General features: G+C 38.9%; 1 protein-coding gene across 1 annotated transcript in view; it reads right to left on the reverse strand.

Moving 5' to 3' along the window:
* Nucleotides 1–26099, reverse strand: part of LACS4 (AMP-dependent synthetase and ligase family protein) — an 81363-nt gene that overhangs the window by 41489 nt on the left and 13775 nt on the right. The window contains exons 4-8 of the mRNA XM_089989657.1: nucleotides 17355–17411; nucleotides 16666–16714; nucleotides 4373–4449; nucleotides 2053–2092; nucleotides 1877–1971 (exon numbers count right to left, since the gene is read on the reverse strand). Of these exons, the coding sequence (XP_089845783.1) occupies nucleotides 1877–1971; nucleotides 2053–2092; nucleotides 4373–4449; nucleotides 16666–16714; nucleotides 17355–17411 (318 nt within the window). The remainder of the gene's footprint in view (nucleotides 1–1876; nucleotides 1972–2052; nucleotides 2093–4372; nucleotides 4450–16665; nucleotides 16715–17354; nucleotides 17412–26099) is intronic.

Below are 26099 nucleotides of genomic sequence, written 5' to 3' on the forward strand. Positions count from 1 at the left end.
ATGTATGCCATCCAAAGTTGCAGAAAAGTATGTAACCACATGTTTAAGGCATGGTTAATATAGAAAAGCAGGTCATCAAGTAATTCCACAATGCATACTGCATGAAAGCTTATACAGGTAGGTACAAGAAACAGATTGCTTTAAGTTGTAATTTGGAGGATATAAGCAGCCAGGAAACACTGCATTTTGAAGGAGATGTCTACTCCATTAAGCGGTCAGGAATCAGGCTGTAACCACTCTCATTGATTTTATACTATAGGAAGCTCATCTCCCTAAAGTTCTTAACAGATTTTGTATCTATCTGGTATTGGAAATGATGCAGTTACTAATGGTATTGATGGGGTCAGAGTGCTTTCAAATAAACCATATTGAGGCTTGGCTGTTAACATCAATTGTTCCACTACGAGAATATCTTCAAAGCATAACCCACACTCTCATTCTCAGGAATTTCTGGGCTGGGATTTTCTTAGGAGTTTTTCAAAAAGTGGATTTTCTCAAAAAATTTGCGGAAAAAACTTGGATATTTTAAAAAATTAAAAAATGCACATATATATAGATATATATCACACTTCCGTACCCATCTTTTCATAAATTCTTGTCACATACTTTTCATACCTGTTTTGTACCTTGTACCTGAAACCCTATGTGACATAGCCAGACAAGAAATGGAGACAAGTTATTTGGAGCAAAAAACATGTTCTCAAAGCATCATGGATAACCTAAGTCACACGAACTCAGCTAAAAGGTTGACGCACCCTCGTCGCCCGTACCCGACATGGGTGCTGGCACAGGGTGGACACGGCCAACTAAGTGTTGGACTCGGTCAACGCACCGGGGCCGAGTCCATCCATATTTTGGACTCGGTCAACTTTGACCGAGTCTATTTTTGCCATTTATTTTGGTAAGTTTGTTTTGTTACTTCAATAGAATTACTTTTTTATTTTTGCTTTAAAATTTACAATCTTAGTATTGTTATATATATATATATATATATAGCCGTGTCCCCGTGTCCAAAATTTTTTAAATTGCTCCGCACCCGTGTCGCACCTGCACCCATACCCGCACCCATTTGACATAGTGGATAACTCATTTGGCATGTCCTGAGCAATCAAAAAAGACATCTGTTCTTAATCATTGCCATCTATGAAGGAAGTGAAGAAGTTGGCTCATCATGTCTTTATCGTGTGAAATGTAGCTACATGTGACTGGAGTATGGATGGTCATCATATTTGGTAAAATGAGAAGGCACCTATCTAATATCATCAACAAAATGGTGCTTTACCATTCAACAATTCCTTCTTGATTCAAAAGTGGTAAGAAGTGACCTTTCATATCACATTTTGTAGGCTTTAGATTCAGAGAAGTAGAGCCTACCAAGAAAACATCAATGGAACTGTTGAAATACAAAAATCTACTGCATTCATGTATGAAAAACAGCCATAAATAAGATATGACATCCAACGATCTGCTTAATAGATGGATATAATGCAGACTATGCCAACTTCTATTTCAGTTCTAGCTTCCCTACCAAGATTGACAAACATCACATATTCCACCTTGTGATTTGGAATCATACAACTCCAAATCATATGAGATTCCATCTCATGTGATTCCAAATCACATGAGGTGCAACCAAACATGCCCTTAAAAAATCAAAAAGTTAACATAAAATGAAAGCTCAGTGACTGTTATGAACCAAACAACCATCAAACACCTAATCTTCCTACATTCGTTAGATGGATGCACATTTAGGAAACATCAATGGGCTAACATATATTAAGAACATCTCAACAGCCACGCCAAAACATGACCATAGCAAGTAAAAGAACTTTGACACAATAAAGAAAATTTGCAATTTTCAGAAAAGGCGGCCTACCAATGACAAAAATTCATCCCAAGAATAAACTGCCAAACCAAACTTTTCAATATCTTCTCTTTGTTCATTTGTAACCTTCCCAAAGCTTACTACAGCTGTAAGAGTAAAATTGTCAATATCAAAAAGAAATCATCACCAAGTCAAGAGAATGTATGAAACAGGTAGATGGAACTTACTCTTAAGAAACTTTGATGAATTTGATAAGACTTTCAACACCTAAGGACACAAAGTGCAGCACATTACTTGTTAAATAGTTTGGGCACATAATCCAGCAAAAACTTCATCATGGGACTACTGAATAGATACAAGATGAGCTCTAAAGTAAGAGCCATGAAATGATACACAAAGATGGAGGTGAGAAGTGCCTAGATGGAGTGCAACTTTAATTGATTATATGCAAACAAATCCATATCATTAATTGATTATATGCAAGCACAACCAAGGTTGTTACAAAGGGAAACATAAAACATCTTGTCAAAAAAAGCAGAAAACAAGGTTTATTAGGCTCATGCGAAACTAGAACTGAGAACCGACAAGGAAACAAATTGGGAAACACAAATACACAATAGAAATGTTTGGGACATGTGTGGGAAGCATTAATGCTTTTTTAATTTTAATTTCTGATGTTCTAAAAAAAATCAGAACACTAGAAAATATACTACATTAAACTCTAGTGTTTATCTTGTCTAAATACACTAAAGTCAAAATCAATATATAGCAATAGATTGTTAAATATGCACCAAAAGTATAAATATGATCATAATATCTGCAAGATTATAAATCTATATGATCACCTTATATTTTTATTGACATCACGAAGACTAGGAAGAATTAACAAGTGAAGCCTTCATAATATTCGTGATTTCATTGATTGGAATTATATGATCATACAAGTTCATATTTCACATGAAAAATGCACAGTGGAGATCATTTTCTGAAATTTAAAAAAAAATCATGATAGGAAGTCTTTAAACCATAGACAAACTCTTAGCATATTGAGAGTTTTTAATAAATCTCACAAAAACTCAGGAAAATCTCAACAGTTAAAAATTTAAAAGAGTGAGGTGCACATTAGGAGTGAGACACACCAGGACCCGTATCAGAATGTTATTTAGATCTTTTAAATATATTCAGATATTGGATCTTTTTTTGGATTTCTGTTAGATACTGAATCTATCTGAGATCTTAATTCTACTGTAGTAGAGTTAGGGTTTTTCTCTCTATATAATACTTATTGTAGAGACTCTAGAATGGATGGATGAGTAAATTTATTGGTAGTTTCTTTAGTTTAATGCAATTTAATATTTATTGTCATTAGATCACAGTTTTCCATAGTATAACATAGCATAGTAGATCATAGCACAGGTCATGTTCCTGCTTTGGATCTCCCTTGCATCGATGCATCAGATAAGTGCAACATGGTACATGCATAAAAAAAGTATAAAGAATGACAAATTGCTTAAATGAAATTAGGACAAATGCATACTGGCACAGTACACAAACTTATCATTCTAAAACAGAAACAAAACAAAAATTCATCAAGGAGAATGTCCGAAAATAAGCACGAAGGTACTAACTGTAGTATTAGATCAGTTTAGAGAACAATGATTTTCAGCAAGGACAAACAACCACAAGCAAACTGGCACAGTGCACAAATGTATCATTCTAAAATAGAAACAAAACAAAACTTCATCAAGGAGAACGTCCAACCACAAGAATGACAAATGCATACTGGCACACTACAGAAATGTATACTTTAAAATAGAAACAAAACAAAACTTCATCAAGGAGAATGACCAAAATTAAACATGAAGGTACTAACTGTTGTAGATCAGTTTAGAGAACAATAGTTTTCAGCAAGGACTAACAACCAAAAGCAAACACCTTTGAACAATGAAAAGAGACATGAGGATCATAAGTCCATGCACAACTTAACATAATTCATATTATAAGTTCAGTCTATAATGGTTCAGAATTAATCTTCAAAATCTTCATGCAGCTTCTACTATGTATTGCATATAGTTCACCAAATATTGTATACAACAAAACAATAACATAAATAATCTATCTTGATTGACCATAAGATTTTGTTAAGGTTGAGCTGGTGCTGCAACAATAATGCGCATGGCTGCAGTAACTTAACCAATCAAAAATTTCATTTGTGACAACTTTGTTACAACATCATGATGCATGTGCTTCTCATGATAAAAGCTGTTACCATGGGATCTCTAAGAAATGCACTACAAATACAACCACTGTGAACTTCATCAGCACCAAAAAGAAAAGGCATATTCTGATATTCAATAGAGAAAAAAGAGTAGTTGCTTAAAATGATAAATCATCAAATTTTTCCAAGTGAATAATGCATCAGAAATGTGACATGCAGATAAAAATCCATTGTTAGGCTGCACTGTTTCTGCCCCATTCTGAACAACAAGGTAACAGTCCATGTTAAAGATCGATATGTTATGATCGACACTACATAACAGATTATACCTCAGCAATCTTTTTCTCTTCAACGAATACAATAGAAACCTCTGCATGGCATATAATAAACTCCACTGCTCCAGAACCTTCAACATATACCAGAATGCATGAGTTAAAATTACACCAATGAACAAAAACAGGAAAAGCATCTCAGAAAACTGTAGTCAGATAAATACAGTAAATATTTTACACCAACTGGTATCGTCTTTCATTCATGATATACTTGTATAATATTTTGCAGGTTCCTGTGATTCTCATCCATGTAAAAAAAAAACTATTTGTCACACTATAGTTGTCATATGGCCTTACTGGCACAGTATACAAGTTAAAGGCTAAACCAGGTGAAGGATAAACCAGCTTCACATTGTTCACAATCATGCAAAATCAAGTAACCACTAGTCCAATGGATACGTATACCTTTCAAAATACTCTCTTGATTGTCAAGTAATCCATGTGGGACTCAAACTCGAGAGTCGAGACCCCTCAGTTATGATAGTGCACCATTACCATCCAGCTATCTCATTCAACCCCCAAGTGACATATTTCATAAACATTCACCATAGAAAATGACTACCAACACCAGATTATAACTGATCAAATTGTGGGCATTTATGAGGGAGTACCAAGATAACAGAGTATGGTACAGTATAGAAGCTAGAAGCAGAACTAGGAGTAAACATTTAAATTGGCCAGATCTAGGCACTCAAATCCTACAGAATCAATGTTGCCTAATTGGTTTCCAAGTCAGATTAGGGTAGGATGGAGGATTTATCACATCCAGATTCCACACCTATTTTCCCTAATTGAATATACTATGCGTTAAATAGGTTTGGATGTTAAACATACTCGGATTTTATTGGATCTGAATATAACTGATCTCTTTAACTACTTGGATCTGGATCTTATTGCCAAAAATTAGCAAAAGGGTTTAGATTGGCTGGACATTTAACCAAAATCCGCACTACAATATTGCCAATTGGGGAGGAAAGCAAACGGAGGATCAATAAAAGGTGCTTGGAAGCTAAAATTGAAAAAGAGGAATCACATAGCATGTATTGGTGCATACATGTTCATGGAGTCTCCTTTTTTTTCAAGAGAAAGCAATGTTTTATTGATTAGACAGAGAAAATAGAGCGGACAAGGTGTCATGAATAGTTACAATAATGAACTGAATCATAAAAGACCCATACAAGAATGTGGATCCTGTCTCACAAAAGTAAATATATACGAAAACATGTTCGTGCACAGGCTCTAAGTTATTGAATATGTGTAAATTTTTTCTCTGTATATTAGCTTTTGACATATTGTTGTTCAGCTATGTCACACGGACTCGGCTAGGGAGGCGCCGCACCAGAGTCGACACGCCCCAACATGGGTGCGAACACGGGTGCGGCTTCGGACACGGCCCAGACTCGGTCAACACCGAGTCGGACTCGGTCAATGAGTCGAGGCCGAGTTCGTCCTTGTTTTAGACTCGGTCAACATTGACCGAGTCTAATTTTGTCTATTTTTAGGGTAAAACACAAAAAAAAATGATTTATATATATATATATATATATAGCATGAGTCTTAAACATAAGCCCCCAAAAAAAAAATCCGGGGGGCGCTGCCCCCCGCCAGGGGCGGCCCCCTGGACCCGAACCCCCCTTTCTGCAAGGGCAAAAGTACAATTTGCAAAGTTTATAAAAACACTCATGTTGGTGCCAAACTTTAGAGGACAATATCCACATATATGCACACAGGATATATTATTATTATATATATATATATATATATATTAAAATATATATATATAGCTGAGTCCCCGTGTCTAAAATTTTTAAAATTACGCCGCACCCGTGTCGCACCCGCACCCATGTGACATAGTTGTTCAGGTTTTTCAAGCTTTAGAAATGATGTACAAGAAGAAAAGAAGGGAGAAAGAAGTGAGAAGAGAATAAAAAAGTTAGAAAGTAAATTGTGCAGTAAGGTTCCACCCCTTTCATTCTATTATTAACTATAAAAAATTACACTAACATAAAAGAAAAAGACAATTATGTCCCTAAAAAATATTCAAGCACTGTCCACCCTTCACAAAGAAAATAAAAAAAAATTAAGGTAGAAAAGGTAAAGAGTGACTCGACTAATGCACCCCTCAAGTGAGAAGAAATCAAAATTGCATACTTATTCAAAAGTTCCTTATGACTTAATATACAATACTTGGTAGACATTCTGAAGGCGCCACTTGATATGTCAGCCCCACGGTGCTTAAAAGTGCAGCAAGGCTCCACTTGCTATATCAAGGAAAGCAATTTGCCTTGGGTGTAAAGCCAGTTACATTCATTGAGCTAAAGAAGCTAATGTGATGCTAACCTAAGCAAACCTATTGTATGAAAAAGAACTGAATCTCCATATCATTTTATTTAAGCGAGTTCAGAATAAAGCTGGAGAGAAACCAAAATAAGGAAAGAAGTTTATCATGCAAAGATCACACGGCTCGCATAGCTTGTAGGTACTATCATGCTAGGGGTATGGTAAGCCTACTCAATCAATATTATGAAAGTAGGTTACAAACAAGACTCAACTTCAATGTGAATCAAAGACTCCCCAGCCAGAGAAAGCATGCAATGAAAAAAGCCATCATCCTGAGCATGGTTTGAGAAGTTCAGTGATGCTATGTGAGATATTAGTTTCAATAGGAGAAATCTTTATAATTTGCAAAGCTCCAGCCTCAAACTCGATCTTGTGGTCAAGATCTCATCATGGTGGGAGTTTATGGAATCACGTCTTTAAACTCATTTAATACAGCCACAACCATTGTAATGACCCCAACTCATACCCCTTGAAAAGTGTGGATTTTTTTATTTATTTAAAACAAATACGGAAACAATCCCAGAGACACGGGGCCTTACAGTTGAAACACAACCACCACCATAAGGGATCTTATACTCATCTTTCGTACCAAACCAAAACAAAACAAACCAAACTTTATTTATTCAAATGTAAAGAGTCCTATGTCACAGTGATTCGGCCAGACAGGTGCCGCACCCGCGTCGACGCGACGCGATGCGGGTGTTGGTGCGGGTGCGGCACCCGGTGTGGTCAACCCGACCCTGGGTGTGGTCAACGCACCCGGTGAGGAAATCGTAAAGCTTCCCCGTGCTGGAGAAGATGACCAAGCCTACATCGGCGTCGCAGAGGATGGCCAACTCCCTCGCCTTCTTCAGCAAGTCGTTTCTCCGCTTTGAGAACGTCACCTGCCAGCTCGTCGTGTTGTCGATCCTCCTGATCACGATCTTTCCCCTTCCCATCCTCGAAACCATGGAGAAAACGCTACGCGCAACTATCTCCTCGTTGAGATAGGGATCTGAAGCAAAGAAGCACGAAAGAGCAAAATTTGTGAGATCCAAACGGAGGAGGAACCCCGCGATCTCCCGCCAGAGATTCATCGAAAGCCTCAAATTCTGACGTTACCTTCCGATCGTCGTCGGGAATGGCCGCTCTCCCCTTCCACTCTCTCTCTCGTTTGGTGCCAAAGTCTGAGGGTTTCGCTTTTATAGGGGTGGGAGATCGGCGGTTTTCACTCTCCCTTGCTCGAAAACCACTTTTGAAAACCAGAAACCTTTAACGGTCTTGTCCAGAGAGCGGACCCTGAGGCTGAATAAAATGCCCTCGCTCTCGGTTAATCGCCGACAATCCAATAAATTGCTTCCACATGTGTAAGAAATACGTGGACCCCACTGACGTATTTCTTTTCATATATCTCTCTTAAGCCTCCACCAGACTTTGTTGGGTTTAAGGCGGGAAGGCGGGTGGCACAGATCAAATCAGAGTCGTCCATTGCTATTGGCCGCCACATCCACCGTTGAACTCGTTCACGTGGACCCCACTCATTTGTCGGCCATCTATCTCTTAAGATCAACGATCGAGATGTACACTGAAGGCGGCTAATTTTTTGGGGACAGGGGACCCGCGCCGGGGGGAAACCCCGAACCCCCCTTATATATATATATATATATATATATATATATATATATATATATATATATATATATATATATATATATATATATATAATTTTTTTTTTTTTTGCCGCACCCCCGCACCCAAGGTTTTTGAAAGTGCCGCATCCCCGCACCCGCACCCATGTGACATAGAAAGAGTATGAGACATAAGTAAATGAAAGTAAGGAAAGCAAAAAGAAAGAGTCACGTCGTCCCAAGAATCTGCCCTGCAGTCGTGTAGTCTTCTCGTGACTCTTCTGAGAACCAAGCTTTCTCCACTAGACATCTGAGACTGTGAAAAACACAAAAAGTAGGGTGTCAAAATACATAGAATTTTACGTATGAATCCATCTAATGAAACAAATAAGCATAAAGAACACATACAAGATTCATGCAATAATTTAGAGAGATGCATTTATGACAAATTCGTAATTCAATTAATCATTTATGCAATAGAAAATAATTGTCAAGTATGAGGGACAATTTAATAATCAATAGGGACCACAAGTTAAGCAATATAGACATTTAGCATGAAGTAGGGAAGAAACGTCATGCATTCGTCACTATATCACAATTAAAGAAACAAGTAAATATGCATGATCTAATGCATAGCAGGAGTATGCATGATTCCAATGCACATGTATCAACACGTTATTACCTTTAGTCAAGTTTTTTTTTCATATGCATGTTACTATTAAATGCACACAATTTAAGTTTTTCTTTTTAATTATCGTTGCCTGCGGATACACCAAACGGGTGAAATCCCCGAGGTTAAGTTAGGTTCCCAGGGTAGCTTAGCACACAAGTTGTATTTTATTACTGGATTCCAAACTTAGCCTTCGACCGATATCAGGAAACAACATCATTCATCGGAACATTAGAAATCAGCATCTAATGTCAAGAACACCAGGGACATCAACATCCACAAGTGTCACTTTTCTTGGTATACCAAAACAACAGTTGTCTCTATACACCACCCTCAGGCAAAATGACGAACTCTCCCTAAAATTGTGGCCAAGAGAAGAACCACAATATCGAGTTCAGGAAAAACAACAATGCACATGGAGTTTTTTGTATCCTCACGGTCCCCAAACCGCTAAGCCCAAGATTCCCACACTAAAGAAGGGACATCAAGGGAACGTTAATTACACTGTTCTTTTTTTCTTATCATGTTATTAAAATCAATTTTTAAACTTGCAAACATAAGCTCGCAAATCAGCATGTGCGGTCTACCACCCGTGGCAACAATAGAACAGTGCAATTAAAACCACAACATCAAATATGATCTTTACAATGTATAAACAAGTAAAACAAGAAGCACACTGACTCAAAGCATTCCACAGCCCACGATGATCCACTTTGATCATCCATGCATTCATATGCAAAAATTATTAGGAACATGCCAACGCATTCATTACTTATCAAATGTTTTTCTATCCACAACCATGCATGCCAAATTAATACCACAAATTTGTGTTTCCAAACGCGAGGCTCATCACGGTACTCTTGCCCGTGAAAAATGCAGAATAGTGCAATATAGAGAAAAATGTCGAGAATGTGATTTTTGTGATGCATAAAAACAAGTAAAGGAGCAATCTAAGCTTAAGCTCACCGGGCCCCCGATGATCCATTGATCATCGATGCATCATATGCAAAAATCAGAACATTCATGCTATAAATGCAATGATATCAATATGCTTTTAAAATGCACTCATACATGTCGAATAACAATGTGCATGTAATAAATAAAGCATTCATATGCATGCGTTTATCATTCATGTGCATGTATTTTCATGTAACCATTCACATGTATGCTTCCATTCATGAGAGCTAAATTTAAAAGAAAAGTGAACATTCCTATGTCCGCAAACCATGCATCCTCTCATGTAATCACACATGTACTTAAATTAACCTATATCTAGCACAATGCTTAAAGGAAGTCACGACAAGTTAAGCACATGAAAATCTTTTATTCCCAGCATGATTCAAAACTCCAATTAGGCCGCAACACACATATAATCAATATATAATTTTCTAGTAAACTAGGCCAGCACCATAGAAATGGAATACATTCATTTATTTCTTCTTTTTTTTAATAAGAATAGGCCAGCACCACTAGTCACGGCTACCAAGGTCTGGCAGTCAGCCGAGACCCACTTGGCTGGCTGCCAACCACACCAACCACTCATAATTTAGAAGTTTTATTTAAAACTTGCTTTTTTTTTTAAAAAAAAAGTTTCTTGAGTGGAGGTTGCTGCCCAACAGTCTGGTAGGAGCCATGGGATCAAGACTTAGTCTGGCCCAAGCAGGCCAGACTGCTGCCTAACATAAGCTATTTAATATATTTATTTATTTTTGAAAATTTTCAAGGCATAACCCCAGTCGAGCCCACTCGGCTGGGGTCGAGATGACCTTGCACACAGACCCTGCACAAGTCGGGCCTGTGCAGGTCTGGCAGGGTCCTCTCTATCGCCACTTAGGGGACTGTCAGGCCAGCCCCGGGCCTGACAGTTAATGTACAGGCCCTGGCAGGGCCTGTACATAAGGCTGCCAAGGCCTGGCAGTCAGCTGAGCCCTGCTCGGTTGGCTGCCAGCCAGCCCCTAATCCCCTTTTTTATGAGAAAAAAAATAACCCTGCTCGATAAAAAAAATTCATGAACCCCTGTCCACCAGATCTGGCAGCATCTGAACACAAGAAGTATTGAAAAACCCAGTGTTTAAAAAAAAATCAGACCCCTTTGCCTTGGTCTCTTTTAGCAGGCAGGGGGTGGATCCCTCTGCCCTTTTTACTATTCCGGCAGGGACCATCGGCCCCTGCCCTCCCCCCCCTCCCCCCCCCCCCCCCCAAAAAAAAAGAAGCAGGAGCCAGCTCCTGCCTCCTCTTTTTTGGAAACCCAGCAGGGGCCGATGGCCCCTGCCCCTCTCTAGACTGTGGCCCTTGTCCCATTTTCTGTCAAGCAAAGCTCAGCAGGGGCCATTTGGCCCCTGCCTCCTCTTCCGAGGGCCACAGGTGGGCATTTGGCCCCTGCGACCCCCTCTCTCTCTCTCGTTTTGCCTTCCGACAGGCCAACAGAAGGGGGTTTCGAGGAAGAACTGCCAGGCCCATGCCTCATGATTCTTCAAGACTCGACAGAGGCCTTTGGCCCCTGCCTCGTTCTTTTAGAAAGCCGACAGGGGCCAAAGGCCCATGTCTCGTCTTTTGGGAGGCTAGTAGGGGCCTTTGGCCCCTGCCGCCCGAATATGTCCGACGAGCAGTGGAAATAAGCCCCTGCCCGGCCTTTGTTCCATTTTCAATTAAGATTCATACTAATATCGTACTCTTGCAGTGTTACGCAACGGAGCCCGTTCGCGCCCCGCGAACCGAACCGACGATTACCTACGCTCGTAGGCAACCTCTTTCTCGCAATACCCCGAGGTAGGAGAAATTGCACAAGGACTTAAATAACTGAAGCTAGCTTAAATAATTAAAGACCGAAAGAACAAAAATATATATTTATATACCTATAAGTATTTAAGTGTGCTTTTAGCTCAAGGACGCAGTTTCGCGATCCTTGTCCTTTACTTATGCATTTTCCTGTTTTCTGTCTTTAATTTACCGCCGCGCTTTGTGCCCAGGCTTTTGCTTTCGCATTTCCCGCTTTTTGTCTTTAGCTCAATGACGCAGTTTCGCGATCCTTGTCCTTTGCTTTCGCATTACTTGTTCTATGTTTGTCGTCGCGCTTTGCGCCCAGGGTTTTTGTAATAACTACGAAAAATAGGGAGATTTGGGTCTTGGATCCCTTCACTGGATCCAAATGGAGTAGGTAATAAGGTACGAACTATATGAGTTGGGTCGAATTCCCGTGGACCCAAATGGATCCATTTAAGGATTTGCCCAAGTGGTGTCTTTTCGAACCCACATCGTGGAGGATCTAAGGGGTGGAGTGGGTTAATAATTTGTCATAGATCTGGATCCATGGTAAAATGGATCTGGCACTGTAGGTTATCGGGTTCGAACCCGGACCCGTTTTGAGTTTTATTAAAACTCGAGTTTTAGAATCGTGCTTAAGGCATGATTCTTACTCAAGAAGTGGAAATGGAAAATCGGGGGAGGGGAGGGGTTACAGGAGGTAACCGACTCTCCCGGTCCATCGGAGATGGGGGATCGCCACGATAAAAGGGGGGAACATAGAGGAGGTTAGACCCTCGTGTTTCTCTCCTCTCAAATTCCTTCTCTCGTCTCTCATCCCTCTTTTCTTGACGATTTCAGAGTCGGCAGCAAGAAGCACAGTGTGGTGGTGGGGGGGGGGGGGCTACCTGAGCTCGGTCGTCAGCCTCATTCTTCTTCATCCATCGCCGGAAAAGAAAAGGTAAGATTATGCGCACGTCGGTGGAGTCACCATTGTTAGAGGTACCCCGACCACCTGTTGTCGCCATCGTCGACGTTCTTTTCACAACAGGCATCGATCACGATTGAGATAGGATTCTGTCTCTGATTTTGTTGGGTGTGGACTGAATCGGGTTGGGGTTGGGTCGGTCAAGGGAAACCTCGATTACTATCGCATGTACGAGCTTTTAAATCTGTTCTTGGTTGTCGGAAAATCCAACACTGTGGCTTGGGGTTACCGGTAAGGGTAACGATAGCCTTGGGAAGGGAAGATGTTTTTGTGCCTAACCCTAAACCATAAATCCCCAAATCAAATTGATTTGGGGGTTTTCTTGATAAACCATAAATCTCCAAATCAAATCGATTTGGGGGTTTTCTTGATAAACCATAAATCCCCAAATCAAATCGATTTAGGGGTTTTCTTGATAAGCCCTAAATCTTGAAATCTGAACGGTGTGGGGGTCATTTCTTTTCCTGATTTGATTCATTCTCTGGAACACATAGATTTTCTTGATCGTATATGCTTTTAATCAGACAGATGGAAGGAAAAGGAGAAGACGAGGGGAGCGTACCTGGGGGTTGCCGAAAGAAGCTCGCAGGAAAGGAGCCTGTCGGAGGAAGGGGGGTCGCCGATGGCCGTTACTCGGCAGACACGAGGAGAGGGGGGTCGGGTAGAGAGAGAGAGAGAGACGAGAGAGCAAGAGGGGAAGGAGGTTTCGAGAAACCTCCCCCCTTTGCCTCACTGTCTTTAAAAGGCAGAGAGAGAGGCGATGGCCTCGGGTTGGGTCTGGGTCGGGTTCGGGTCCGGATCTGACCCAAATCCAAGCCTCTTTTTTTTAGGTTTTTACAGCTTTGATACCATGTAAAGAAACAAAAGCCTCCAACAACATCCACCATAATGCCAAAGTGGACACACCAATGCCACAAATGGGCTCACTCACAAAACCCTCTAGTTCAAAAAGAACTAAACCTAGTTCTAAATGAACTAGACAAAAAGAAATAAAAGAAAAATAAAAATAAAAGAAAAAATATATTTATAAATATAATATATATATATATATATATGTGTGTGTGTGTGTGTGAAAACAATCCCTCAGCTTTGGTACCTTCTTACTATATTTTTTCTTCTTGTCATACAACCATGTTAACTCCCACAAAGGTACAATGTATGGATGTTCTCTACTGCATGATGAACCTCCCCAGATCACATTGCTAAACATCTCGATATTTTAATGGCCATGATAAGAGAAAAATATTCCCTTCTTATGACTGTTTTTCAAATGCATAAAGGATCCATAAAATGGCTTGCTTATGAGTACTACTTTCTGCCTCCATCTATCCTCATAAAACATACAGCATATGCTATTTCCAATCAATGATGGTGAGATACACAAGTTTCCTAACCAACTTTATTCTCTTCCTATCTCCTTTAAGACTCACTCTTCACTATCACATTCATAATTTTTCATGGCGTGAAAATTGCTTTGTATCCTATCATCCCAATTTCCTTGAGGACAATCACATATTTCCTTTATACTAGGGCTGCAAATGGTTCAGATTTGGCTTGGACATAGCCGATACCAGATTTGACTAATCGGATATTGGCTAATCAGAGTCGAATTTGGATTCGGGCGGAGAAAGACTAATACCAAATCTGATTAAGTACATGCAAATCGGATTTGAATATCCATTGATTTGATTAAGAAAACTTAAACCGAATCCAAATCCAATTACTAATCAGATTTGGTTTTCTTTATTGAATCAGACTAATCAGAGTCAGATTCAATTCATATGTCAGATAACATCCACCCTTTAACATCCCAACTTTATACCACGATACCCTTAAAGGATCTAAATACTCTATCCCAAGAAGGCACTGCTTAGAGATTGGTTTGGTCTTATATGTTCTCCATCTCCCATCACCTATGTCACCTGGGTATGGGTATGGGTACGGGTACTGGTACGACACGGCAATTCCAAAAAATGTGGGTATGGGGACACAGCTAAATATATACTAAAAAATATATATTATATATCTAAAATATATATTATATATCTTATATATCTAAAATATATCTTATATATCTAAAATATATATTATATATTAAATATATATAATATAATATAGGACACAGCAAATGTCGTGTCCAGGTACCAGTACCCGTGTCGACAAGGGTACGGCACCCTAAGTGTCGTGTCCCGGTTACATAGCCCATCACTTGTATATCCTCAACATATATTACTAGGATGAAAACGTCTTCACATTGCCCCACAAATAGCATGGGATTGTGTGTTAAAGGATATAATAGGCAACAAAACAGACGGTAATCATATTATAATGGTGCCCAAAAGGATCCAATTGATATACTTTGAAAGAAAGATAGAACTTGGTTCTTTTCCTCTTTTCCTTCCCATTGTTGTTCTAACATATATTTGTTCTTGCCTCTTATTTGAGTTGGCATCAGAGCTGCAACATGACCCCATAGTCACCATCAACACATCGTCTTCATCAAGCCAACGTTTTATACCACGAACTACCTCCCAAGTACTGTTTTTTCATATCTTCATACACATTCTGATTTTGAGCTTTTCTTATGAATTAAGTCATGAGTTGATAATTACCAACCATGGAATCATAATCTGTTTGCCTCTGCTTAAATCTTATATCCGAGTTGGATTTCTGTAAGTTTATTAAGAAAAAAACTCAGATTTATAGGAGTGACACCATAGCCTACAAAACTTCTACCAAGTGAAAATATTAGGAAATCAACTCGGGATCCAATCATCCAAACTATGTTGCAAGGGAATGACAAGAGCAACCGCATCTTAGGTACTTCATCACCTCACCCAACGAAGTTGCTCACAGCCAAGTGGTCAGATTGACATCATTCATGAAGCCCACACAGCATCAGGCAAGGTCTATGCAGCATAATTGTACTCCCAAGTTGCCAAGATAACGATGCAGCTCCATGGACTTAAGAAGGGAACTAAGAATCAATAGATCATTATTATTCAAAAAATTTAAAATCTAGCAGACCAATTAGCAGTTGCTTCTAGTCCAGTCTCAGAGGAAGATTTGGTCATACAAATTCTCTCAAGTTTGCTTCCTGAATATGGACCTTTCAGAACATCTATCAATGCCTAAGTAAAACCCATTTTCATCGAAACTTCATGGACTCTTCTTAATTTAAGAAACTCAAATTAATGAGCTTCAATCCCATTTGATCTGGTGAACCCTCCTCCTCACCTATTCCAACATCAATCTTATTAGTGTCACTGACCATAGATTGGGTAAAAATCAGCCAAAAAGTAGGGGTCACAGATATGGTTGAGATCAGCTTCCAGGACGTCATTGTGGATTTCATATTGGACCATCCCACTGCTTGGTTGGATCTGCGAAATCAATGGATGGACCAGCATCTATCTTCCGGCAGATGAAACATGCACATTATATCACCTCGTTAACAAAATGTCCATGCAGTAAAAGTTCATGATGGTATCATAAAACTCAAAGCTGGACATTCAGAAGTTTTACCAACCAAACACAGCTGAAATGCAGAATAATGCCCACTAAGGAATATGGAGTGTAGAAGAACCTTCTTAGACCATTGAAATTGGTTGGAAACTTGACGCCCAGTAAGGAAAACAAAGTATAGAAGAACCTTCTTAGACCATTGAAATTGGTTGGAAACTCGCAGGATAAAAGGATAGCAGTTCATGGCCAAAGGAAAGAGCAATTCCTCATTCAAAGTTGAGTTGAATGGGAACGAGACTCAAAATGTAGACAAGCATTGTTTATTTCAAAGTATGAACACATCTCTGTTAAGTATCAAGTACAACCATTATTTTGTTTAAGAGATATCCTAATAAATCAAGTAGTATTTTTAAAAACATCCAGATGCACTGTTATATCATTAAATATATACAAGTACTAAAAGAAGAAAGGTGTATACCTAGGGTATCATATAAAGGGACACAATATATGCCATGAGCATTGCAAGCCTGCAAAAGTTGCATAACATTTAGATACAACTTTCAATTAATATCAATAGGATTTTTAGAAGAATACAGAACATTAAGATCGCAAGTTCCTTTCACGCACCTACAATAGACTAAAGCATAGTCACCAATATCCCCAATATTTTGAAAATATCACGATATTAATGTATTTTCACAGAAGCCCAAAGAAATATGAAAATATCATAATATTTGAAAACATCACCAAAACATATAATAACACAATATATTTGTGAGATTTCAAACAAAAATCTTATTTTTATAGATTTTAGGTATATGAATTTCTAATTTTGCTTCTTTTGTATTTTAAAAGCCTTTTTACCTGTTTCTTTGCAGAAATAACATAAAATATATTATTACTTATCTTTTCTGTGATTTTTTTATTTTTTCAAATTCTAAACCTTTTGAGACTTTTTGAGAAAACCCACTTAAGAAAAATCCCTACAAAAAACCAGCCAAGACATTGCAGAGAATGATACAGGTGTCTACGTTCTAAACCATTTAGAAGAGCAAAATGGGATTATGACAAGCCCAGAAGAATCAAATATGGTTTGACATTCCAAACAGTCAAATTATGCATCAAAAGAATCATAAGAAACATTCAGAACAAAAAGCAAAATATTACCTCCATACTCATAAGCCACTCTGGAGAATTAGCACCATATATACCACAACGTCCTCCCTACAAATAAAAGAAATGCTTCTGCGTAAGCAACACCTAGAAGTGGAATAGAACGCATAATAATCAACACAGAATAAGAAGATCTACCGTCCAAGTCAAATCTAGAACTATCCAAATTATGCATGTTTGCCTTTAATTAATGGATAGGAGGATATGTTTACAAATTTCGATTTTGAATAAAAAAAGCAACATGGCAAATAAAACATGAAATAAAAAAACTAAATTCATGGTAAACTGACAATTAATAAAACAAACAAAAACACAAATAGCTCAAAAGTGATTGGATATGAAATAGGTCTTCAAAGAAAACCAAAGGAGGAGCATTCAATGTGGAGGGCCAAATCCTGATAATCTCTTATTGGTCAAAAACAACTCCTAAAGCATGCTAGTCAACCTTGTTAGGTTTTCTTACACATAATATCACAAATGACCAAAGTGACATAAATAAAATAAATATTGACAATATAATATAAGTGAGACAAATAATACCAATAATGTTCCTAAACTTAGACTAATATTTTCACACTCCCTCAAACCCAAGATGGTAAAATACGTACCATTGTGTGTTTGGAAGCCAAAATGTAAAACTAAGGAGTTGGTCATGGTTTAGTAAACACATCAACAATTTGATATACAGAACAAATGTATGGCAAGGTGATGGTCCCTTCAAGATACTCTTGGTAGTTGGTGCATATATTTACAATCCATTTTAATAAGTTTAGTATTTTAGCAATGTGCATAGCACTTTGATTATCACAATGTAGATTTGTAAATGTCTTCAAGGAAACATCCACATCCATGAAAAGACATTGCAATGAAATAATTTCAGGAGTAATCTGTGTCATAGCTCAACACTCAGCCTGTGTAATGGACAATGCAACCCTTTGTTGCTTCCTAGTTCCTACTGTGCCACAAGATCAATGAATCACCAAGGAAGATACAAAAACCTGTATTAAAATAGTGATCTCTGCAGTAACAAATTTGAATCACAATATGCTATAAGCTCAAGACAAGAAGCTAATGAAAAGAACAATACATAGTTCATAATACCATAAAAATAGCAAACGATCCTCAACACAACAGCTAGATGGACCCTATAAGGAGCATTTATAAATTAAATAACCAGATTTACTACATGTGTGATGTCAAGCCGAGAGACGGCCAAATGGATGAGGCTTCCGACCTATGTCACATGGGTGCGGGTGCGGGTGCGGGTGCGGGGATGTGGCACTTCCAAAAAACCCGGGTGCGGGGGTGCGGCAAAAATATAAAAAATTATATATATAAAGTCCAAAAGTTGGACATAAATAACCCTGGGTGCATTGACTGCACCCAGGGTCAGGTTGACCGCATCGGGTGCGGGTGCGGCACCTAGTTGGAGAATCCCTGTGACATATAGGGCAAAAAAAAATTTCTTGGCAAATTTTTTTTTTAAGTTTGAAAAATTGGACCAAAATGACCCTGGGTCAGGTTGACCGCACCCGCGTCGATGCGGGTGCAGCACCCTGCTAGCCGAATCCCTGTGGCATAGCTCCCGGCCAACTATCAATAGAATCATCAAGTAGCTCTCCCTCAGTAGGTCTAAGTTTCGAGTTCACTTCAATTGGGGTGTCTACTCACTTTCCATCATCAATAACTAGCTCATGCCACTAAATTTGTGGCACGCCTATGTTGTAACAAGTACACCTTTTTTGAGTATGCAATCTCAAGACTTAGCACAATACTTTTAGATCCTTCATCTCAAACAATTCTCCAAGATTCTGTTTTACATTTGTACAGTAAGGGTATCATTTCTTTCAATAATCATGTCATCTATATAAAAGAGAAGCAAATAGTGCTCTTTAAATGTGGAAGACACAAAAAGTGATAGATCATGGAAATATTGTTTCAATCCAAGTTGTCTTACAGCAGAACTGAATTTCTGAAACCAAGCTCTAGAAGCTCATTTGAGACCATATAAGGCCCTGCAAAGTAAACACCTTCTCACACCTGGTGGTAACTGCATATGCACCTTCTCCTCAAAATTCCCATTGAGGAAGGCAAGCTTCACATCAAGTTGTCATATGTCCCATTGTTCAATAGCTGTCTTTGCAAGTAAGGTCATAACGTTATGTGTACAAATGTCCTTCCACAATCAATGTCAAATTATTGATTATAGCATTGAATTGCATGCCCACGCCTTGTATCTCTCAATGATTCTGCTCTAGTTTTCATCATGTATAACCATCTAAAACCAATGGCTACCTTTCTAGCTGGTAACTTGACCAAGTCTCTGTTAAAATATGTAAAACAATCTTGTAATTTCGTATATATATTTTATATATATAAGGTGATACATATACATATATTATATATGTATATGTATCTACCTATTATATATATATAATATATATATTGCTAAGGGTAGTTTAGGCATTTTACACCTATTCATTTTCGTGAATATGGTTTGTATTTTTCCCTTTTTTTTCTTTTTTATTTTCTTTTTCTTTAATTAATGCATTGTACTTGCATTGGGAGGGGCCCGACCCACTAGTCATTGGACCCCTCCAACGGTCACATTTGTGACCGTTGGAGGGGCTCCAACGACTATGTGGAGCCCCTCCCAAGGCCTCCTAAATGCCCTATAAATATGGGCAGCTCCTCTTGTATTCTCTCAAGAGTTTTGGGATTATAGCCCAACCTTTTAGTTGTTTATGAATCTTATGAGTGCATTTGCACATTTGTGATTCCGTGTGTTGTGCTTGTTGTGCACAAGTGTTCCAAGTGTTCTTGATGTGTGTATGTTCACACATTTATTCTCAAGGTTATTGCGTTATCGATTAAAGTATCTTGTTGAAGATACTTTCACATGGTATCAGAGCCTCGTTGAAAAAGAAGAATTGCGATTCGCCCTCTCTTGCATTCCTCGAAAAGCGTGCCTTCAAGTTTTTTGAAATCAAAGAGGATCATCTTCTTCGAGCAATATTTTAGGAGTCTCTCTTGTCAAGAAAGACGCGAAAAGTATTTGAGGTACGTATTATTCCTTATCTTCTTTCCTCTCTAATGGACGAAAAAGACTCATTTCTCTCTTGGGTTTAAGCTTAATGGCTCAAACTATCATGTTTGGGCCGGTAATATGAAAGCCCATATTAAAGGAAAGGGGCTTTGGGGTTACATTCATGGATCCATACCGAAACCGGAACCCAAAATCACCGTCATTGAAGGAGGGGATATTAAGATCCTTGAAGGGGATGAAAGACAAAAGGCTCTTGAAGAGTATTCTAAAAAACATGATGATTGGGAAATGAAGAACTTCAAGATCTTATCTTGGATTTTCTCATCCGTTGAGACCAAGATAAATGCCAATATCATCAAATTTAAAAAAGCTTCCGAAGCTTGGGTGTATCTTGAGAAAATGTACACCTCAAGAGATCTATCCCACAAGTATTTTCTCCAAAAGAGGGCGTTGACCCTCCAACAAAATGACATGTCCATTCGGGAGTACTTTGCTGAATTATCCTCTATTTGGGATGAGCTCGCAATTCTTGAACCTAAATGGAGTGGAGAGGCAATCGAATTAAGGCACAAACAACTTGAGGAAGACCGGTTCTTCAATTTTCTAAATGGCCTTAGACCCGAATTGGAACAAGTTCGGTCCTCTCTTCTCTCCGCTTTCACATCACCCTCACTTGAAGATGTTATCACCAAGCTAAGTGGTGAAGAAACCCGTATGGGGATTGGCAAAAATAATTCTAGCATTCTTGTTACTTCTTCTACTCAAGAAGATGGTGAAATGGTTAATGTCGTGTCAAGACCGGGAAATAACATGAAGACCTATAGACCTCCTCATTTCAAGAACCAAGGTCAAGGAGGAAATGATCGGTATGGCAAAAGAGACTATAGCAAATTGAATTGCTACTATTGTAAAGAACCCGAACATATCAAACCTATGTGTCCTAAATGGAAGAAATTGATTGCAACGGCTATGGCATCCCAAGCGGAAGAACGACCTTCTTCATCAAGTGAGTCTCTTTCCCTTCAACAAATCGTAGAGGCACTACAACCTCTTCTCAAGGGAGGCACTTCCGGAGCCGCTATGTCATCCTTGTTAAATTTTGAATCTCCAGGTCCTTCCACGCGTGAGATCTGAAAAACAGAGAGAGAGAGAAAGGGAGAGAGAAGTTGGGAGAAACCGATACCCCTTCAGCAATAGGGTCGGCTGCTGTGTATTCCTTCATATTAACAAGTGATTACAAAATTTTAGGGTACTAAAATACCCCTCATTACAATAATCAATATTACATAATGCCATTAATGAAGAAGTGGATGTCACGGGTCCTGGATCTTCAGATCCATGACCCGTAACCGAGAAAACACTTATTTTCACCCTCCCTCAAGTTGTGCATGATCTTGAATCATGAACAACTTGCCTTTTAACATCCAAAATCTGTCTTTTGTCAATCCTTTTGTAAATATATCCGCCACTTGATCTGTAGTTCGAACAAATTCAGGCTCATCTCTTTCTCTTCTACCTTTTGTCTCACAAAATGCTGGTCTATTTCAATATGTTTGGCACGACTGTGATGGATTGGATTAAAAGACATACTAATGGCGCTCTGGTTGTCACACAGAAGAAGTGATCGAGATATCGATTCTCCGACTTCTGTCAATAGATGTCTAACCCAAGTAGCCTCAGCAGTGGCGGCTGCCATTGACCTGTATTCAGCCTCTATACTGGATCTGGCAACAGCCTTTTGTTTCTTACTACTCCAAGAAACCAAATTCATCCCAACAAATACACAATAGCCTGATACTGATCTGCGTTCATCTGGATCTCCCGCCCAGTCCACGTCAGAATAGATAGTGATCTCATGTGCACTTTGCCCATTTGTCTTTCGCTTATATGTGAAACCATCCCCAACCGTTCCCTTCAGATATCGTAGTATCCGTTTAACTGCTTCCATATGCCCTTCACATGGGGCATGCATAAACTGAGAAACTTGATTCACCGAGTAGACTATATCAGGACGAGTAAAAGTGAGGTATTGTAACATACCCACTATGCTATGTAATTTGAGCAAGCATCACTAGCTCCTGAGAGAAGTTCATAATTCAACCAAGGATAATAAGCCTCAACTCTATGTTTTGATTCTGAAGAACTAGTACATCGACAATCAAAATTCAATTCATCGAAGATGACATTTCTTGATATTTTGATGCGCTTGCTCACCGGATCATAGCACATGTACCCTTTATAGTCATCAGCATAACCCACAAACCTGCACTTTAAAGCCTTGTCCTGAAACTTATGTCTCCTTGAACTATCAACATGAACATAACATAAACATCCAAAGACATGCAAATCATAGTAGTTGGGGTGTATACCAAAAAGAGACAAGTAAGGAGACTTGTTTTCCAAAATAGTCATGGGCAATCGATTTATCACATGAACTGCAGAATGAAAAGCCTCTGTCCATAAAGTGATCGGAAGATTACTGTCATGCATCATGCTCATCGCACTCTCAACAATATGGCGATGCTTCCTTTCAGCAATCCCATTCTGCTGAGGTGTGTGTGGGCAAGACACCTTTTTTCTTATCCCATTACTTTGAAGAAAGTTAGTAAAGTCAATGGAAGAGAATTCACCTCCTCCGTCACATTGGAAACTTAGGATGTTTTCAGAAAATTGGTTTTTGACAAAAGAATGGAAGTTACGGAACAACTTGAAAGTCTCAGATTTATGTTTCATGAAAAATATCCAGGAATATCGAGAATAACTGTCAACAAATAAAAGATAATATCTAGTTCCAGACATGGAAGCAACTGGAGCAGGCCCCCAAACATCAGAACAGATAGTCTCAAAAGGTCTTGAAGCTCTTTTATTGATAGAATGAAAAGGTAAAACATGACTCTTACATAAGAGACAACTAGAACATTTATTGTCATTGACATTTATTCCTAGACTTGACTTGGGAATAAGATTATTCGAAACAAGCTTTTCAATGAAACTACTACTGCAGTGACCTAGACGACCATGCCAAAGATTTGGCTTATTGATTTCAAAGACACTAAAAACGCATGTAGGATTTTCAGAAGACAACGATGATTGGAGCTTCAAGTTTGGATTTGCAGAGCTAACATGTGCTGAAGGATCTTCTTGAAAAACATACATATTGCCTTGTCGTTTTCCTCTAGCGAACGTCTCCTTCGTGTAGAGATCCTTAACAAGAACAGAAGGAGTAAATTCAACTGAGGCTTTGACATCATCAACAAGTTTAGAAACTGAAACAATGTTTTTCTTGATATTAGGAGCATAAAGAACATTTGAAAGATTGATGGAAGATTCGGGCAAGGGTATGATGGAGTTTCCAATATGCGAGACAGAGTGGTGTGATCCATCTCCAGTAACTATACTACTTCTACCAATGTAAGGAACAAGTTTTAGGAGCTTACCTGCATCACCAGTAACATGAGTCGCTGCGCCAGAGTCCACATACCAAGTACCTTGCTCATTCTGTTTCAGATTCAATTCTGCTAAGGCGGACAACAACAACTCTTTTACTTCTCCATTGGTCCTTGTACTGTCTGTGCCTCTTTTTGCTTCAGTTTGTGTTGATTTTCCTTTATTTAAGGGATTGAACCAGCAGTTGGCTTTGATGTGCCCCCTTTTATTACACAGAAAGCAAGTAGGGATTGGCCTCTGTCTTTGTGAGTTGGTATATGAGTTGGGTGTAGGCAATAATCCACGACCGCCATGGCTACTTCTCCCTTGTGCTCCTTTTCCCTTGATATCATAGCTTCCTCGTCCTCGTGCATAAGTAACCCCTGTAGCAAGAACTTCTTGTGCCCCAGTTTGCATAGATGATTCTTCAGAAAATCCCTTTAGATTCATCTCATATTGTAACAATTTTGCGCGCAGATCTTCAAAGTTGGGCAGCTCAGGTAAACATAATAGAGAAGTGACAATCATATGATAGTCGTGTCCCAATCCACTGAGGGTTTGTTGTACCAAATCTTTATCAGAAACTGTACTTCCAACAACTGCTAACTGATCTGTGATAACCTTCATTTTGTTCAAATATTCCATGATGGACATGGAATCCTTTCTTAACATTTGAAATTCTCTTTTAAGAAACATAATCCTGGCCTGAGAAACCTGTGAGTATGTTTGAACTAGTCTGTTCCAAAGTTGCATGGCAGTGCAGTCATCTGAAATGGCTACAAGAACCTCTTGTGACAGTGTTGATGTAATATAAGCAACAAGCGCTTGGTCTCTTTTCATCCAAGCCACAAATTCAGGATTTCTAACATATACAGTAGTAGCTTCCCCTTTGCTATCCCTTTCTTCTTGTGATAGGAACTCAGGAGGAACTGGAATAGATCCATCCAGGTGTCCAGAAAGATCCTGACTCCTAATGAAAGGTATGATTTGCCTCTTCCAAGTCAAGAAATTACCATTATTTAATTTTTCAGACACGAGTTGACTGAGAAAACTGGAAGAAAGAACTGATTGACTAGGAAGTGAATTCATGTTTCACAGAATTAAGAAAGTATTCAGCACAATCTGCTTACACCTGCAGTTGTTGTTTTTTTTTGCAGGAACTAACTCAGATCGATGCTATCAGACTGCAGAAACTAATTCAGATTGCTGATATGAAACAGAAATTGAATGTCAATCAGATTTCTGATTTGATATGAATGAAACAGAAAATGAATGTATCGGCTTAATTAAGGATGCAGCTGAATCAAAATAGGACCCTGCGTGATTAGATCACGCTGCTACCAACAGCAATAAACTAGGTATGCAAGTGACAGAATGAGAAAAAGGACCCTGCGTGATTAGATCACGCTGTTATCAACCGCGATAAACTAGGTATTTGGGTCGAAAATCTGGATTGAGTTATTCAAGGGATAGAAAGAAGGCTGTGGAGTCGAAAATCCAAATCTGGATTGAGTTACTCAGGGGATAGAAAGAAGGTTGTGGGGGAATCGAGATTCAGCCACCACCGAGGTAAAAGGAAAAATAGAAAGAGGCGAAAAGAAGACTGTGAGAAGAAGAAGCCAGATCTGAATCAGATCTGATTATCTTCAGATCTGATTGATATCAGATCTGATAGAGAAGAAAGGGATGTGGGGAGACAAAAATGGGTCGTTCGTGAACCAAAAAAAAATGAAAATAGGGAACGAAGGGATATGTTCTTGACTTAGAAGAAGAAATCGAGAAGGATAGATGTATCGGACGTACCTTTTGAGATCGATTCCAGTTTCAACTAAAGCGTGGCTCTGATACCATGTTAAATTTTGAATCTCCAAGTCCTTCCACGCGTGAGATCTGAAAAACAGAGAGAGAGAGAAAGGGAGAGAGAAGTTGGGAGAAACCGATACCCCTTCAGCAATAGGGTCGGCTGCTGTGTATTCCTTCATATTAACAAGTGATTACAAAATTTTAGGGTACTAAAATACCCCTCATTACAATAATCAATATTACATAATGCCATTAATGAAGAAGTGGATGTCACGGGTCCTGGATCTTCAGATCCATGACCCGTAACCGAGAAAACACTTCTATTCAATCCTCTTCCCCCGGTAAGACATCTTGGCTTTTAGATTCCGGGGCATCCTTTCATATGACCCTTAGCTCTTGCTCTCTTTCAAATTTTTCTAAATTTTTTTTTCCATCATTTGTCTCAACAGCAGACGGAACATCTC

Source organism: Nuphar pumila, chromosome 15 (assembly GCF_984573655.1).
Source record: "Nuphar pumila chromosome 15, dmNupPumi1.hap1.1, whole genome shotgun sequence".
Classification (NCBI taxonomy): Eukaryota; Viridiplantae; Streptophyta; class Magnoliopsida; order Nymphaeales; family Nymphaeaceae; genus Nuphar; species Nuphar pumila.